The sequence below is a fragment of the Oncorhynchus mykiss genome, chromosome 19 (genome assembly GCF_057628025.1).
Source record: "Oncorhynchus mykiss isolate SJ-2025 chromosome 19, ASM5762802v1, whole genome shotgun sequence".
Taxonomy (NCBI): domain Eukaryota; kingdom Metazoa; phylum Chordata; class Actinopteri; order Salmoniformes; family Salmonidae; genus Oncorhynchus; species Oncorhynchus mykiss.
This window is the reverse complement of record NC_143040.1, coordinates 65,602,026-65,622,056: the sequence shown is the minus strand read 5'-3', so window position 1 is coordinate 65,622,056 and position 20,031 is coordinate 65,602,026. Positions and strand designations below refer to the sequence as shown.

Genomic DNA, 20,031 nt, shown 5'->3' with positions numbered 1-20,031 from the left:
ATAGTCATGTACCAATGAGATAAATTAGATTAAACAGACTGAATAGTCATGTACCAATGAGATGAATTAGATTGAACAGACTGAACAGTCATGTACCAATGAGATGAATTAGTTGCCAACTTGCCATTCAGCCTCATCTAGCCTTGGTATGGAATAACAGATATCTGACAAAATACCTCAGCCTTAGGAAATCATTAGGGAAAGAAGTCACACTTTCAGTTGGCAATAATCTTTATCAGACTTGCTGTAATACAGAGATACAGAATGTATAAAAACACACATTAAATCTTCATTGTGCCTTAATTGAAAATGAAACCATTCTATATTCCTTTATTCACCCTTTTAGTAAGGACATAGCAATACCGGTATTAGGATTCTGATTGGGGTGACAAAATCCTACAAAACGGATAAAAAAATCTATATGATCCAATCGGATGACTTTTGATTTCCAATAGAACAAAAGGTAGAACAATAGGATTCCAATAGGATTGATGGAGATGACACATCATGAGAACCAGATGATCCCAATCATTTAGATAGCCTAGTAAACAATACCCTCCTCTGGTATGTTCTATTGCGAACTGTCTGCGACTCGTTGTTGTTTCCCTGTTTACTCCTCAAAGATATTTTATGAAATCAAAGACTCAATTAACTGCAATTACAAGCGCTCGTTGAAAGAAGGGCTCGTATCGTCATATATGGTGGCAACGGATCGAGTTACGGTATCTCACCACACGGGCATCACGCTCCAAAGCATTACAGAGAATAAATACTTTTATAGAAGGGTTATTTTCATAGAAAGCCATGCGTATTAAGCCATAGCCGTTCTATATGATATATATCTATGGTTCTGCTTCAGGAAGTGGGCAGTACCATTTTCTAGCTTTCATTTTGTCCGTTGGGTGTTACCGCAGAAAATTCCAGATTCACAGTTTTTCAGAAGGTTTTTCTCATTGTTTTGTACAGTACAACCCTACTGTGCGCTAAACTCTGATTGCTAGATTAATAATCCACAACACAAAACGCATACATCGAGTTAAATGTAGAAAGGGTTTGTGGTGTTAGTAAATAGTAACCTACACACATAGTGCATCTAGGTATATTTATCCGATTCCATTTACCAAATACACTGTTGGCAGTTTACATGGCAAATCTGGTGTTTCAACTATGAGAATAAAGATTGGCAGCTAATGAGAGAATATAACATTGGGCAAAGAAATACGGCTTCCTCTCCATTGACCATGTACGCCACTTTTCCTCTGACGTCCTTTCCTCATCCCTCACTTCGTTAGAGAGTATCTGCACTGCTTATTTGAAAACGTATTTTTGCTCCTGCACTCTGGAACAGGTAAGGGGAAAACCCTACATTTTCTCTCTCATAGAGTATGAAAATATTGTCTGAGGAACGTTTATACTAATATCTTCATTAAAGATAGAATCTTCAATATGTACAGCTGTTCCTTGGTCAATTCCCTGTGGGCTCCCGAGTGACGCAGCAGTTTAAGGCACTGCGTCTCAGTGCTTGAGGCGTCACTACAGACACCCTGGTTAGAACCCAGGCTGTATCACAACCGGCCGTGGTTGAGAGTCCCATAGGGCGGTGCACAATTGGCCCAGCATCGTCTGGGTTTGGCCGGTGTATGCTGTCATTGTAAATAGGAATTTGTTCTTAACTGACTTGCCAAGTTTAAATAAAACAAAGATCAATTAATGATATACAGTGCCCTCAGAAACATTTTGTGGTGTTACTGCCTGGATTTGAAATGTATTAAATAGAGATTTTGTGTCACCGGCCTGCACACAATACCCCAGTCAATAAGTATTGAACACTTTTATGCCTAATCTAAATAAGTTCAGGAGTGAAAATGTGCATAACAAGTCACCTAAGTTGCATGATGTCACTCAGCCGAGTAGTGAATTTCAAACACAGATTCAACCACAAAGACCCAGGGAGGCTTTCCAATGCCTCGCAAAGAAGGGCATCTATTGGTAGAAGCAGACATTGAATATCCCTTTGAGCATGATGAAGTTGTTAATTACACTTTGGATGGTGTATCAATACACCAAGTCACTACAAAGATACAGACATCCTTACTAACTCAGTTGCCGGAGAAGAAGGAAACTTCTCAGGGATTTCACCATGAGGCCAATGGTGACTTTAAAACAGTTACAGAGTTTAATGGCTGTGATAGGAGAAAACAACTGAGGATGGATTAACAACATTGTAGTTACTCCACAACACTAACCTAAATGACAGAGTGAAAAGAAGGAAGCCTGTACAGAATTAAAAATATTCCGAAACATGCATCCTGTTTGCAACAATGCACTGAAGTTTAACTGCAAATAATGTGGCAAATAAATTAACTTCATGTCCTGAATACAAAGTGTTATGTTTGGGGAAAATCCAATACAACACTTTACTGAGTACCACTCTTCATATTTTCAAGCATGGTGGTTATGGGTATGCTTGTCATTGGCCAGGTATGGGGATTTTTTTTAAGGATAATTTTTTTTTACAGAATCACGCTGAGCAACGGTAAAGTTCTACAGGAGAATCTTATTGTCTGCTTTCCAACAGACACTGAGAGACAAATGTACCTTTTCAGCAGGAGAATACAAATGTTAGAATGTGTCTTACACTTTGACATTAGAGTATTTTGTGTAAATCGTTGGGAATTACATCCATTTTAATTCCACTTTTGTATTTTTTTTTATTCCAGGAGTGTGTTTACTGTCTACCCATTGATTCATGAAGAATATAAAGCCTCATGAACTTAGATCTACTATTCATACATACACAATTTAGGATTGTGGCTTTAATAAATATAGTTGCACATAGGACATAACTTGTCATGTTTTTTTTTTTCAGTTTGAAGCTTCTTCTGTTCTGCCTGGTTGTGGCTGTGAGTGAATATGGCAAGTGAACGTCAAGATGTGGACAAAGAGTTTGAAGAGTGGAAAGAAAAACATGGTAATAATGCTAGGTTAAATAAGATCCATTAAATTGTTGTAAGATTACCAGTGTGCTGAAGTTTCTCTTTTGATTGAGTTAGCTTTTTTCCCTCTGTGTACCTGATAGAATGTGATTACTTTCTTTATAACACATTTCTTTTCTTCACTGTCACACATTTTGGTTACACAGCCCATATAAAACACAGCCCATATAAAACACAGCTTATAAAACACAGCCCATATAAAACACAGCTTATAAAACACAGCCCATATAAAACACAGCCCATATAAAACACAGCTTATAAAACACAGCCCATATAAAACACAGCTTATAAAACACAGCCCATATAAAACACAGCGCTTATAAAACACAGCCCATATAAAACACAGCCCATATAAAACACAGCCCATATAAAACACAGCTTATAAAACACAGCCCATATAAAACACAGCCCATATAAAACACAGCCCATATAAAACACAGCCCATATAAAACACAGCCCATATAAAACACAGCTTATAAACCACAGGTGTGTGCCTGTGTCAATTGCTTGTTCTACAAAACTCAAAACAAAATTAGATTTGTTTTATGCATAATTGATCATTGTAGCATGTACCCGACTGTCGCATGATCATGATGAGATGAATTCACACAGACAATACATGTTTCCTTCTCCCCAGACGTTGAAAAAGAATTTGGGCATAATCAAATACCCCCTGTGGGAAAAACAATCCTAGCCTGTGTTCGTCATGTAGACAGAACACTTCCTTCCATACAACACGAAGAATACAGTGATGAGACTGAACATCTTGTACACTGCACAGTTTAACAAAGTACTTCTAATTCTCATTTACAGAATGTGTGTATTTACAGGGAAGAAGTACAAATCCAAGGAGGAGGAAGCCAAGCGCAAGAAGATCTGGCTCGAGTGTAGGACCAGGGTCATAGAACACAACAAGAAATATGACAGTGGAGAGTCAACCTTCGAATGTGGCATGAACCACATGTCTGACTTGGTATGTTACCATTTACACCAAGTCATTCTTCTTCTTACTTCTTAGCATTTGTTAGAGTAGCCTTGGTACCAGTCAGTTTTAATGATTTGAAGTCTTGTTTGATTGGTACACCAACGTCTTTTTCTAACACGTTTAAACATTGTGTTCATGAATGCATCCCTGGGTTTCATACAGTATGCTGCTGTAATCTTCTATGAGCTTCTCTACTTTCTCACAGGAACAACACGAGGTCTGCTGTGGTGTCAGGAGGAGCTGTCATGAAGAGAAGAATGATAGTTAGATCTCAAAGTTTCTGTCTTCCTGCTTTCTGACATAGAAACAACACGAGGTCTGTGGCTGCTTGATGAATACGTAGGTCCAAATGCTTGTTTTACAACAAGACGACATTGTAATATGAAAGAAATATACATAAAATAAGAAATAGACTACAAAACCTTTGAACTTTATACATGTAATTTACAGTAAATAAAGTTGAAAGGCAGCTTTACTGTTGGCATTTTGTTGTTACTTTATGGTAAGAAATGCTTTTTTCACAATGTAATGTGCGTGGCTGTGTGTGTGTGTGTGTGTGCGTGCGTGGGTGTGCTTATGTGTGTGTGTGTGTGTGTGGCTGTGCACGTGCGTACGTGTATTTGTGCAGTGCCGGTCATGATGAGTCAACATAAACTAAGTAGAATTGAGGGAAATCTTCCACAATCACAAAACTCCCTTTCTGAGAAGTGAGGGGATCTTTCAACCCTTAGTCATCAAATTGGATTGGTCGCGTACACATAGAGTGCATACGGAAAGGATTCAGACCTCTTGACTTTATCCACATTTTGTTGCGTTACTGCCTTATTCTAAAATGGACTAAATTGTTAGTGTTTTTTCTCATCAATCTACACACAATACCCCATAATGACATCACAATACCCCATAATGATGAAACAAAACACTTTTTGCAAATCTAATACAAATAAAGATGGAAGTATCACATTTACGTAAGTATTCAGCCCCTGTACTCAGGAATTTGCTGAAGCACCGGTGTCAGCGATTACAGCCTCAAGTCTTCTTGGGTATGATGCAACAAGCTTGGCACACCTGTATTTGGGGAGTTTATCCCATTCTTCTCTGCAGATCCTCTCAAGGTTGGATAAGCGTTGGGGAGCGTCAGGTTGGATGGGGAGCGATGTTGCACAGCTGTTTTCAGTTCTCTCCAGAGATGTTTGATCGGGTTCAAGTCTAGGATGTGGCTGGGCCACCCAAGGACATTCAGAGACTTAGCCACTCCTGCGTTGTCTTGACTGTGTGCTTTGGGTCGTTGTCCTGTTGGAAGGTGAACCTTCAACCCCAGTCTGAAGTCCTGAGTGCTCTGGAGCAGGTTTTCATCAAGGATCTCTTTGTACATTGCTCCGTTCATCTTTCCCTCATTCCTGATTAGTCTCCCAGTCCCTGCCACTGAAAAACATCCCCTCACCACCATGCTTCACCGTAGGGATGGTTCCAGGTTTCCTCCAGACGTCACGCTTGGCATTTATGCCAAAGAGTTTGATCTTAATTTCATCAGACCAGAAAATCTTGTTTCTCATGATCTGAGAGTCCTTTAGGTGCCTTTTGGCAACTCCAAGTGGGCTGTCATGTGCCTTTTACTGAGGAGTGGCTTTTGACTGGCCACTCTACCATAAAGGCCTGATTGGTGGAGTTCTGCAGAGATGGTCATCCTTTTGGAAGGTTCTCCCATCTCCAAAGAGGAACTCTTGAGCTCTGTCAGAGTGCCCATCGGGTTCTTGGTCACCTCCCTGACCAAGGCCCTTCTCCCCCGGTTGCTCAGTTTGGCCGGGTGGCCAACTCTAGGATGAGTCTTGGTGGTTCCAAACTTCTTCCATTTAAGAACTTCTTCCATTTTTTTGGTACCCTTTCCCAGATCTGTGCCTCGACACAATCCTATCTAGAAGTTCTACGGACCAGTCCTTCAACCTCATGGCTTGGTGTTTGCTGTGACATACACTGTCAACTGTGGGACCTTGTATAAACATTTCCAAAAATCTGTTTTTGCTTTGTCATTCCAGGGTATTGTGTTTAGTTTAATGAGTATTATTTATCTTTTTGAAATTCATTTTACAATAAAGTTGTACTGTAACATAATGTGGAAAAGGTCAAGGGGTCTGAATACTTTCCAAATGCATAGTGACAACAGAAAGTGTTCACACCCCTCAACTTTTTCCACATTTTGTTGTGTTTCGGCCTGAATTTAAAATTGAATAATTTGAGATTTTCGTCTCACTGGCCTACACTCAATACCTCATATAGTCGAAGTGGAATTACAGTACCAGTCAAAGGTTTGGATACATCTACTCATTCAAGGCTTTTTTTGAATTTACTTACTATTTTTTACATTTTAGAATAATAGTGAAGACATCCAAACTATGAAATAACACACATGGAATCATGTAGTAACCAAAAAAGTGTTAAACAAATCTAAATGTATTTGAGTTTTGAGATTCGTCAAAGTAGCCACCCTTTGCCTTGATGACCGCTTTGCACACTCTTGGCATTCTCTCTTCATGAGGTAGTCACCTAGCATGCGTTTTAATTAACAGGTGTGCCTTGTTTATTTCCTTCTTACTGTGTTTGAGCCAATCAGTTGTGTTGTGACAAGGAAGGGGTGGTATACAGAAGATAGCCCTATTTGGTAAAAGACAATGTTCATATTATGGAAAGAACAGCTCAAATAAGCAAAGAGAAACAACAGTCCATCAATAGGTCAGTCAATGTGGAAAATGTCAAGAATATTGAACGTTTCTTCAAGTGCAGTCACAAAAACCATCAAGCGCTATGATGAAACTGGCTCTCATGAGGACCGCCACAGGAAAGGAAGACCCAGAGTTACCTCTGCTGTAGAGGATAAGTTCATTAGAGTTACCAGCCTCAGAAATTGCAGCCCAAATAAATGCTTCACAGAGTTCAAGTAAACAGACATTTCACAACATCATCTGTTCAGAGGAGACTGCGTGAATCAGGTCTTCATGGTCGAATTACTGCAAAGACACCACTACTAAAGGACACCAATAAGAACAAGAGACTTGCTTGGGCCAAGAAACACGAGCAATGGACAATAGACCGGTGGAAATCTGTCCTTTGCTCTGTCTGATGAGTCCAAATGTGAGATTTTTGGTTCCAACCTCTGTGCAGAGTAGGTGAACGATTGACCTCTGCCCGTGTGGTTCCCACCGTGAAGCATTGAGTAGGAAGTGTGATGGTGTGGGGGTGCTTTGCTGGTGACAATGTCTGTGATTTATTTAGAATTCAAGGCGCACTTAACCAGCATGGCTACCACAGCATTCTGCAGCGATACGCCATCTCATCTGGTTTGCACTTAGTCCCACTATCATTTGTTTTTCATCAGGACAATGACCCAACACACCTCCAGGCTGTGCAAGGGATATTTGAGCACAAAGGAGAGTGATGGAGTGCTGCATCAGATGACCTGGCCCCCGCAATCACCCGACCTCAACCAAATTGAGATGGTTTGGGATGAGTTGGACCGCAAAGTGAAGTAAAAGCAGCCAACAAGTGCTCAGCATGTGTGGGAAACGGTGGTATGACCGAAAGAGAGGAGAGAGGTATATTACATCTGGCCTGAGAAACAGTGGTGTTACAGAAAGAGAGGAGAGAGGTATATACACCTGGCCTGAGAAACAGTGGTGTTACAGAAAGAGAGGAGAGAGGTATATACATCTGGCCTGAGAAACAGTGGTGTTACAGAAAGAGAGGAGAGAGGTATATACATCTGGCCTGAGAAACAGTGGTGTTACAGAAAGAGAGGAGAGAAATACAAGAGCCGAAAGAAAGTGTGAGAGAGAGGGAAGGAAAGGAGGGGAGCGAAGTAAATTAATTGGTTTGTTTAAAGCCTCCTTGAATTGTGGAAGATAATGTGGTCTCACAAAAGACAATTAATGGCAATCAATTTAAATCTGTTTTACCTATCCCACAGAAACCAATTAGGGCGTTATAATTTGCCTTTTTGATTCCAAGCATATCCTACCAAAGAGGGAGTCCAGTCCACTCCATGAGGAGTGGGATGAGCGAAAACATCCGGAGGTGTTGTTGGAAGCAGTAACTAACCACACATAGTTCTATCAATGAAGACAAAAGGAGAGAGACTGAGCGGGAAAGCAGGAAACTATACTGTATTAATGAATGTGGTGTTTTAAAGGGGGGAAACAACAAGGAACTGAAGAATCCTACAGCAACCGTTTGAACCAGCCAATCTACTTACTGTACTATACACAGTCACTGCTCGTTAGGCAGGCTTCATGATCTGATTGTATTAGTGTATCGAGCTCTGTTGTTCACGTGTAGACTGCATTTATACAAGCAGCCCAATTATGATATTTTGCCCAATTGTTGGCAAAAGCGCTGATCTGATTGGTCAAAAGGCCAATTATTGGCAAACGATCAGAATTGGGCTGCCTGTGTAAACGCAGCAATAAAGTATAGGCTTACACCACAGGAGGTCGTGGCACCTTAATTGGGGAGGACGGGCTCGTGGTAACGGCTAGAATGAGTGGAATGGTATCAGATACATCAAACACATGGTCTCCATGGTTTCCATGAGTTTGATACCCTTCCATTCGCTCCGTTCCAGCCATTATTTTGAGCCGTCCTCCCCTGAGCAGCCTCCACTGGCTTACATTCAGCAGATTGGCTTCAGGGCCTTTTACATGTATTTATGTTTATATTTACATGATATTTGTATATTTATGTTTATATTTACATGATATTTGTATATTTATGTTTATATTTACGTGATATTTGTATTTTTATGTTTATATTTACATGATAGAGCTCAACTTTAAATCTCAGAGGAATTGTACCTTGGTAATGTCCAGTGCACAATCTGTGTTCAGTAGATTAGAAACACAGTTTGGCCTTTTAGCACAGGTATGTACGAGAGGCTAAACCAACTATCCTTCAGAGTGGGCCAAATTGAGCCATTTGTGACATTCAGTGTCTCTCTGTCAAAGGAAATATAGTATTCTATCTAACAACGTTGTCTACATATATTTCAGGATGTTGTGTATCCCTGAAAATAATCAGAATTTGTGTAAACATTACAGATTTTGAAAACATCCCACTGGAAACAGATGTCAATTCGACCTCTATTCCACATTGGTTCAACATCATTTCATTGGAATGACTTGGAAACAGCGTTCAATCAAATACAGGTTTAACTGAATGACAGAGACCGAAAACAATATTTTTATTTTATTGAATCGTTTGGGATAGGAGTAGCGTATAAATACCTGCTATGCTGATGAGGTAACATGATAAACACAACCATAGATACCTGCTATGCTGATGAGGTAACATGATAAACACAACCATAGATACCTGCTATGCTGATGAGGTAACATGATAAACACTACCATAGATACCTGCTATGCTGATGAGGTAACATGATAAACACAACCATAGATACCTGCTATGCTGATGAGGTAACATGATAAACACAACCATAGATACCTGCTATGCTGATGAGGTAACATGATAAACACTACCATAGATACCTGCTATGCTGATGAGGTAACATGATAAACACAACCATAGATACCTGCTATGCTGATGAGGTAACATGATAAACAGAACCATAGATACCTGCTATGCTGATGAGGTAACATGATAAACACAACCATAGATACCTGCTATGCTGATGAGGTAACATGATAAACACAACCATAGATACCTGCTATGCTGATGAGGTAACATGATAAACACAACCATAGATACCTGCTATGCTGATGAGGTAACATGATAAACACAACCATAGATACCTGCTATGCTGATGAGGTAACATGATAAACACAACCATAGATACCTGCTATGCTGATGAGGTAACATGATAAACACAACCATAGATACCTGCTATGCTGATGAGGTAACATGATAAACAGAACCATAGATACCTGCTATGCTGATGAGGTAACATGATAAACACAACCATAGATACCTGCTATGCTGATGAGGTAACATGATAAACACTACCATAGATACCTGCTATGCTGATGAGGTAACATGATAAACACAACCATAGATACCTGCTATGCTGATGAGGTAACATGATAAACACAACCATAGATACCTGCTATGCTGATGAGGTAACATGATAAACACAACCATAGATACCTGCTATGCTGATGAGGTAACATGATAAACACAACCATAGATACCTGCTATGCTGATGAGGTAACATGATAAACAGAACCATAGATACCTGCTATGCTGATGAGGTAACATGATAAACACAACCATAGATACCTGCTATGCTGATGAGGTAACATGATAAACACAACCATAGATACCTGCTATGCTGATGAGGTAACATGATAAACACTACCATAGATACCTGCTATGCTGATGAGGTAACATGATAAACACTACCATAGATACCTGCTATGCTGATGAGGTAACATGATAAACACAACCATAGATACCTGCTATGCTGATGAGGTAACATGATAAACACTACCATAGATACCTGCTATGCTGATGAGGTAACATGATAAACACTACCATAGATACCTGCTATGCTGATGAGGTAACATGATAAACACAACCATAGATACCTGCTATGCTGATGAGGTAACATGATAAACACTACCATAGATACCTGCTATGCTGATGAGGTAACATGATAAACACTACCATAGATACCTGCTATGCTGATGAGGTAACATGATAAACACTACCATAGATACCTGCTATGCTGATGAGGTAACATGATAAACACTACCATAGATACCTGCTATGCTGATGAGGTAACATGATAAACACAACCATAGATACCTGCTATGCTGATGAGGTAACATGATAAACACAACCATAGATACCTGCTATGCTGATGAGGTAACATGATAAACACTACCATAGATACCTGCTATGCTGATGAGGTAACATGATAAACACAACCATAGATACCTGCTATGCTGATGAGGTAACATGATAAAAACAACCATAGATACCTGCTATGCTGATGAGGTAACATGATAAACACAACCATAGATACCTGCTATGCTGATGAGGTAACATGATAAACACTACCATAGATACCTGCTATGCTGATGAGGTAACATGATAAACAGAACCATAGATACCTGCTATGCTGATGAGGTAACATGATAAACACTACCATAGATACCTGCTATGCTGATGAGGTAACATGATAAAAACAACCATAGATACCTGCTATGCTGACGAGGTAACATGATAAACACTACCATAGATACCTGCTATGCTGATGAGGTAACATGATAAACACAACCATAGATACCTGCTATGCTGATGAGGTAACATGATAAACACTACCATAGATACCTGCTATGCTGATGAGGTAACATGATAAACACAACCATAGATACCTGCTATGCTGATGAGGTAACATGATAAACACTACCATAGATACCTGCTATGCTGATGAGGTAACATGATAAACACTACCATAGATACCTGCTATGCTGATGAGGTAACATGATAAACACTACCATAGATACCTGCTATGCTGATGAGGTAACATGATAAACACAACCATAGATACCTGCTATGCTGATGAGGTAACATGATAAAAACAACCATAGATACCTGCTATGCTGATGAGGTAACATGATAAACACTACCATAGATACCTGCTATGCTGATGAGGTAACATGATAAACACTACCATAGATACCTGCTATGCTGATGAGGTAACATGATAAACACTACCATAGATACCTGCTATGCTGATGAGGTAACATGATAAACACAACCATAGATACCTGCTATGCTGATGAGGTAACATGATAAACACAACCATAGATACCTGCTATGCTGATGAGGTAACATGATAAACACTACCATAGATACCTGCTATGCTGATGAGGTAACATGATAAACACTACCATAGATACCTGCTATGCTGATGAGGTAACATGATAAACACAACCATAGATACAGTGGGGCAAAAAAGTATTTAGTCAGCCACCAATTGTGCAAGTTCTCCCACTTAAAAAGATGAAGCCTGTAATTTTCATCATAGGTACACTTCAACTATGAGAAAAAAAATCCAGAAAATCACATTGTAGGATTTTTTATGAATTTATTTGCAAATTATGGTGGAAAATAAGTATTTGGTCAATAACAAAAGTTTATCTCAATACTTTGCTATATACATTTTGTTGGCAATGATAGAGGTCAAACGTTTTCTGTAAGTCTTCACAAGGTTTTCACACACTGTTGCTGTTATTTTGGCCCATTCCTCCATGCAGATCTCCTCTAGAGCAGTGATGTTTTGGGGCTGTTGCTGGGCAACACAGACTCTCAACTCCCTGCAAAGATTTTCTATGGGGTTGAGATCTGGAGACTGGCTAGGCCACTCCAGGACCTTGAAATGCTTCTTACGAAGCCACTCCTTCGTTGGTTGGGCGGTGTGTTTGGGATCATTGTCATGCTGAAAGACCCAGCCACGTTTCATCTTCAATCCCCTTGCTGATGGAAAGAGGTTTTCACTCAAAATCTCACGATACATGGCCCCATTCATTCTTTCCTTTACACGGATCAGTCGTCCTGGTCCCTTTGCAGAAAAACAGCCCCAAAGCATGATGTTTCCATTTTTTTTCCTCATTTTGTCTGTCATAGTTGAAGTGTACCTATGATGAAAATAATAGGCCTCTCTCATATTTATAAGTGGGAGAACTTGCACAATTGGTGGCTGACTAAATACTTTTTTGCCCCACTGTACCTGCTATGCTGATGAGGTAACATGATAAACACAACCATAGATACCTGCTATGCTGATGAGGTAACATGATACACACAACCATAGATACCTGCTATGCTGAAGAGGTAACATTATAAACACTTCCATAGATACCTGCTATGCAGTTCCAAAAATATTAAAATGCTACAATGACTATGAGGATAAAGTGCATATTGTCAGCTTTAATTTGAGGGTGTTTTCATCCATATCGGGTGAACCATTTAGACATGACTTTTTTGTACATACAGTTGAATTCGGAATTTTACATTCACTTAATTGGAGTCATTAAAACTTGTTTTTCAACCACTCCACAAATTTCTTGTTAACAAACTATAGTTTTGGCAAGTCTGTTAGGACATCTACTTTGTGCATGACACATGTAATTTTTCCAACAATTGTTTACAGATTATTTCATTTATAATTTACTGTATCACAATTCCAGTGGGTCAGAAGTTTACATACACTAAGTTGACTGCCTTTTTAACAGCTTGGAAAAATCCAGAAAATTATGTCATTGCTTTAGAAGCTTCTGATTTACATAATATGAGTCAATTGGAGGTGTACCTGTGGATGTATTTCAAGGCCTACCTTCAAAGTCAGTGCCTCTTTGCTTGACATCATGGGAAAATCAAAAGAAATCAGCCAAGACCTCAGGAAAAAAATTGTAGACCTCCACAAGTGTGGTTCATCCTTGGGAGCAGTTTCCAAACGCCTGAAGGTACCACGTACATCTGTACAAACAATAGTACGCAAGTATAAACACCATGGGACCACGCAGCCATCATACCGCTCAGGAACGAGACGCGTTCTGCCTCCTAGAGATGAACGTACTGTGGTGCGAAAAGTGCAAATCAATCCCAGAACAACAGCAAAGGAAGATGCTGGAGGAAACAGGTACAAAAGTATCTATATCCACAGTAAAACGAGTCCTACATCAATATAACCTGAAAGGCTGCTCAGCAAGGAAGAAGCCACTGCTCCAAAACCGCCATAAAAAAGCCAGGCTACAGTTTGCAACTGCACATGGGGTCAAATATCTGACTTTTTCGAGACATGTCCTCTGGTCAGCATCATGTTGTGGGGGTGCTTTGCTGCAGGAGAGCCTGGTGCACTTCACATAATAGATGGCTTCATGAGGAGGAAAATTATGTGGATATATTGAAGCAACCAACATCTCAAGACATCTGTCAGGAAGTTAATGCTTGGTCTCAAATGGGTCTTCCAAATGGACAATGACCCCAACCATACTTCCAAAGTTGTGGCAAAATGGCTTAAGGACAACAAAGTCAAGGTATTGGAGTTTCCATCACAAATCCCTGACCTCAATCCTATAGGAAATTTGTGGGCACTGAAAAAGTGTGTGCGAGCAAGGAGGCCTACAAACCTGACTCAGTTACACCAGCTCTGTCAGGAGGAATGGGCCAAAATTCACCCAACTTATTGTGGGAAGCTTGTGGAAGGCTACCCGAAACGTTTGACCCAAGTTAAACAATATTAAGGCAATGTCACCAAATACTAATTGAGTGTATGTAAACTTCTGACCCACTGGGAATTTGATGAAAGAAATAACAGCTGAAATAAATCGTTCTCTCTACTATTATTCTGACATTTCACATTCTTAAAATAAAGTGGTGGTCCTAACTCACCTAAGACAGGGAATTTTTACTAGAATTAAATGTCAAAAATTGTGAAAAACGGAGTTTAAATGTATTTGGCTAAGGTGTATGTAATCTTCTGACTTCAACTGTCGTCGTCCCCATTTTAGGGGACTGAAAGTATTGGGACATACAGTGCCTTGCGAAAGTATTCGGCCCCCTTGAACTTTGCGACCTTTTGCCACATTTCAGGCTTCAAACATAAAGATATAAAACTGTATTTTTTTGTGAAGAATCAACAACAAGTGGACACAATCATGAAGTGGAACGACATTTATTGGATATTTAAAACTTTTTTAACAAATCAAAAACTGAAAAATTGGGCGTGCAAAATTATTCAGCCCCTTTACTTTCAGTGCAGCAAGCTCTCTCCAGAAGTTCAGTGAGGATCTCTGAATGATCCAATGTTGACCTAAATGACTAATGATGATAAATACAATCCACCTGTGTGTAATCAAGTCTCCGTATAAATGCACCTGCACTGTGATAGTCTCAGAGGTCCGTCAAAAGCGCAGAGAGCATCATGAAGAACAAGGAACACACCAGGCAGGTCCGAGATACTGTTGTGAAGAAGTTTAAAGCCGGATTTGGATACAAAAAGATTTCCCAAGCTTTAAACATCCCAAGGAGCACTGTGCAAGCGATAATATTGAAATGGAAGGAGTATCAGACCACTGCAAATCTACCAAGACCTGGCCGTCCCTCTAAACTTTCAGCTCATACAAGGAGAAGACTGATCAGAGATGCAGCCAAGAGGCCCATGATCACTCTGGATGAACTACAGAGATCTACAGCTGAGGTGGGAGACTCTGTCCATAGGACAACAATCAGTCGTATATTGCACAAATCTGGCCTTTATGGAAGAGTGGCAAGAAGAAAGCCATTTCTTAAAGATATCCATAAAAAGTGTCTTTTAAAGTTTGCCACAAGCCACCTGGAAGACACACCAAACATGTGGAAGAAGGTGCTCTGGTTAGATGAAACCAAAATTGAACTTTTTGGCAACAATGCAAAACGTTATGTTTGGCGTAAAAGCAACACAGCTGAACACACCATCCCCACTGTCAAACATGGTGGTGGCAGCGTCATGGTTTGGGCCTGCTTATCTTCAGCAGGGACAGGGAAGATGGTTAAAATTGATGGGAAGATGGATGGAGCCAAATACAGGACCATTCTGGAAGAAAACCTGATGGAGTCTGCAAAAGACCTGAGACTGGGACGGAGATTTGTCTTCCAACAAGACAATGATCCAAAACATAAAGCAAAATCTACAATGGAATGGTTCAAAAATAAACATATCCAGGTGTTAGAATGGCCAAGTCAAAGTCCAGACCTGAATCCAATCGAGAATCTGTGGAAAGAATTGAAAACTGCTGTTCACAAATGCTCTCCATCCAACCTCACTGAGCTCGAGCTGTTTTGCAAGGAGGAATGGGAAAAAAATTCAGCCTCTCAATGTGCAAAACTGATAGAGACATACCCCAAGCGACTTACAGCTGTAATCGCAGCAAAAGGTGGCGCTACAAAGTATTAACTTAAGGGGGCTGAATAATTTTGCACGCCCAATTTTTCAGTTTTTGATTTGTTAAAAAAGTTTTAAATATCCAATAAATGTCATTCCACTTCATGATTGTGTCCCACTTGTTGATTCTTCACAAAAAAAATCCAGTTTTATATCTTTATGTTTGAAGCCTGAAATGTGGCAAAAGGTCGCAAAGTTCAAGGGGGCCGAATACTTTCGCAAGGCACTGTATTCAATAATATGTGTATTAAAGTAGTCAAAAGTGTAACTATTTGGTCCCATGTTCATAGTACACAATGACTACATCAAGGTTGTGACTACTAATTTGTTGGATGCTTTTGCTGTTTGTTTTGGTTGTTTTTAAAAGTATTTTGTGCCCAATTGAAATGAATGGTAAATAACGTATTGTGTCATTTTGGAGTCACTTTTATGGTAAAAAAAAACAAATGAATGTTTCTAAACACTTGTACATGAATGTGGACGCTACCATGATTATCCGTATTCATGGTAGCATCCACCTAACGAACACTTAAAACACTTTTAACATAGGCCAGTTACCTCATATCCCAGCGATAATGCCTTGCATTACACCTGGAAACTTACATTTGCTAAACTTGCCATTGGGTCAACTATTGGCTCAACTTACCCCATGGCCATTGGGTCAACTATTGGCTCGACTTACCCCATGGCCATTGGGTCAACTATTGGCTCGACTTACCCCATGGCCATTGGGTCAACTATTGGCTCGACTTACCCCATGGCCATTGGGTCAACTATTGGCTCGACTTACCCCATGGCCATTGGGTCAACTATTGGCTCGACTTACCCCATGGCCATTGGGTCAACTATTGGCTCGACTTACCCCATGGTCATTGGGTCAACTATTGGCTCGACTTACCCCATGGCCATTGGGTCAACTATTGGCTCGACTTACCCCATGGTCATTGGGTCAACTATTGGCTCGACTTACCCCATGGCCATTGGGTCAACTATTGGCTCGACTTACCCCATGGCCATTGGGTCAACTATTGGCTCGACTTACCCCATGGCCATTGGGTCAACTATTGGCTCGACTTACCCCATGGCCATTAGGTCAACTTTTGGCACGACTTACCCCATGGCCATTGGGTCAACTATTGGCTCGACTTACCCCATGGCCATTGGGTCAACTATTGGCTCGACTTACCCCATGGTCATTGGGTCAACTAATGGCTCGACTTACCCCATGGCCATTGGCTCAACTATTGGCTCGACTTACCCCATGGCCATTGGGTCAACTATTGGCTCGACTTACCCCATGGCCATTGGGTCAACTATTGGCTCGACTTACCCCATGGCCATTGGGTCAACTATTGGCTCGACTTACCCCATGGCCATTGGGTCAACTATTGGCTCGACTTACCCCATGGCCATTGGGTCAACTATTGGCTCGACTTACCCCATGGCCATTGGGTCAACTATTGGCTCGACTTACCCCATGGCCATTGGGTCAACTATTGGCTCGACTTACCCCATGGCCATTGGGTCAACTATTGGCTCGACTTACCCCATGGTCATTGGGTCAACTATTGGCTCGACTTACCCCATGGCCATTGGGTCAACTATTGGCTCGACTTACCCCATGGCCATTGGGTCAACTATTGGCTCGACTTACCCCATGGCCATTGGGTCAACTATTGGCTCGACTTACCCCATGGCCATTGGGTCAACTATTGGCACGACTTACCCCATGGCCATTGGGTCAACTATTGGCTCGACTTACCCCATGGCCATTGGGTCAACTATTGGCTCGACTTACCCCATGGTCATTGGGTCAACTAATGGCTCGACTTACCCCATGGCCATTGGCTCAACTATTGGCTCGACTTACCCCATGGCCATTGGGTCAACTATTGGCTCGACTTACCCCATGGCCATTGGGTCAACTATTGGCTCGACTTACCCAATGGTCATTGGGTGAACTATTGGCTCGACTTACCCCATGGCCATTGGGTCAACTATTGGCTCGACTTACCCCATGGTCATTGGGTCAACTATTGGCTCGACTTACCCCATGGCCATTGGGTCAACTATTGGCTCGACTTACCCCATGGCCATTGGGTCAACTATTGGCTCGACTTACCTCATGGCTATTGGGTCAACTATTGGCTCGACTTACCCCATGGCCATTGGGTCAACTATTGGCTCGACTTACCCCATGGCCATTGGGTCAACTATTGGCTCGACTTACCCCATGGCCATTGGGTCAACTATTGGCTCGACTTACCCCATGGCCATTGGGTCAACTATTGGCACGACTTACCCCATGGCCATTGGGTCAACTATTGGCTCGACTTACCCCATGGCCATTGGGTCAACTATTGGCTCGACTTACCCCATGGTCATTGGGTCAACTAATGGCTCGACTTACCCCATGGCCATTGGCTCAACTATTGGCTCGACTTACCCCATGGCCATTGGGTCAACTATTGGCTCGACTTACCCCATGGCCATTGGGTCAACTATTGGCTCGACTTACCCCATGGTCATTGGGTCAACTATTGGCTCGACTTACCCCATGGCCATTGGGTCAACTATTGGCTCGACTTACCCCATGGTCATTGGGTCAACTATTGGCTCGACTTACCCCATGGCCATTGGGTCAACTATTGGCTCGACTTACCCCATGGCCATTGGGTCAACTATTGGCTCGACTTACCTCATGGCCTTTGGGTCAACTATTGGCTCGACTTACCCCATGACCATTGGCTCAACTATTGGCTCGACTTACCCCATGGTCATTGGGTCAACTATTGGCTCGACTTACCCCATGGTCATTGGGTCAACTATTGGCTCGACTTACCCCATGGCCATTGGGTCAACTATTGGCTCGACTTACCCCATGGTCATTGGGTCAACTATTGGCTCGACTTACCCCATGGCCATTGGGTCAACTATTGGCTCGACTTACCCCATGGCCATTGGGTCAACTATTGGCTCGACTTACCTCATGGCCATTGGGTCAACTATTGGCTCGACTTACCCCATGACCATTGGCTCAACTATTGGCTCGACTTACCCCATGGTCATTGGGTCAAATATTGGCTCGACTTACCCCATGGCCATTGGCTCAACTATTGGCTCGACTTACCCCATGGCCATTGGCTCAACTATTGGCTCGACTTACCCCATGGTCATTGGGTCAACTTACCCAAGGACAAACATTTTGACTCTATTAGCCCTCACAGCTACAAGGATGCTCTTTCATGCCAGGTTTAGGACCTCATATTGAAGCTTATAGAGACTCCAACTGATGTATAGAACAATCTTAAAATGATCTACTTTGGTTTAGATACAAGCATCATGAAACCTCTAACACAATAAATGAATGTGACTTGGTGAAAATACGTTGTTGTTTTTTTCGCCACTTTGTTCACGTGGTTTCTTCCTTCACAGACTCCATGTAGTGATGACCTCGCCCTAAACATTTTGTTCACGTGGTTTCTTCCTTCACAGACTCCATGTAGTGATGACCTCGCCCTAAACATTTTGTTCACGTGGTTTCTTCCTTCACAGACTCCATGTAGTGATGACCTCGCCCTAAACATTTTGTCCACGTGGTTTCTTCCTTCACAGACTCCATGTAGTGATGACCTCGCCCTAAACATTTTGTCCACGTGGTTTCTTCCTTCACAGACTCAATGTAGTGATGACCTCGCCCTAAACATTTTGTCCACGTGGTTTCTTCCTTCACAGACTCAATGTAGTGATGACCTCGCCCTAAACATTTTGTCCACGTGGTTTCTTCCTTCACAGACTCCATGTAGTGATGACCTCGCCCTAAACATTTTGTCCACGTGGTTTCTTCCTTCACAGACTCAATGTAGTGATGACCTCGCCCTAAACATTTTGTCCACGTGGTTTCTTCCTTCACAGACTCCATGTAGTGATGACCTCGCCCTAAACATTTTGTCCACGTGGTTTCTTCCTTCACAGACTCAATGTAGTGATGACCTCGCCCTAAACATTTTGTCCACGTGGTTTCTTCCTTCACAGACTCCATGTAGTGATGACCTCGCCCTAAACATTTTGTTCACGTGGTTTCTTCCTTCACAGACTCCATGTAGTGATGA

At 41.5% G+C, this 20,031-nt stretch overlaps 2 protein-coding genes across 2 annotated transcripts in view; one reads left to right on the top strand and one right to left on the bottom strand.

The window, feature by feature from the left end:
• Positions 1-20,031, bottom strand: part of LOC149975266 (uncharacterized) — a 414,127-nt gene that overhangs the window by 5,432 nt on the left and 388,664 nt on the right. The gene's annotated exons all lie outside the window — the stretch shown is intronic.
• LOC110498158 (cystein proteinase inhibitor protein salarin) lies at positions 579-4,456 on the top strand. The gene is made up of 4 exons (XM_021574769.3): positions 579-1,348; positions 2,870-2,971; positions 3,827-3,969; positions 4,187-4,456. Exons 2-4 carry the CDS (start codon positions 2,914-2,916, stop codon positions 4,247-4,249), a joined length of 264 nt encoding a protein of 87 aa, XP_021430444.1. The 5' UTR covers positions 579-1,348; positions 2,870-2,913; the 3' UTR covers positions 4,250-4,456.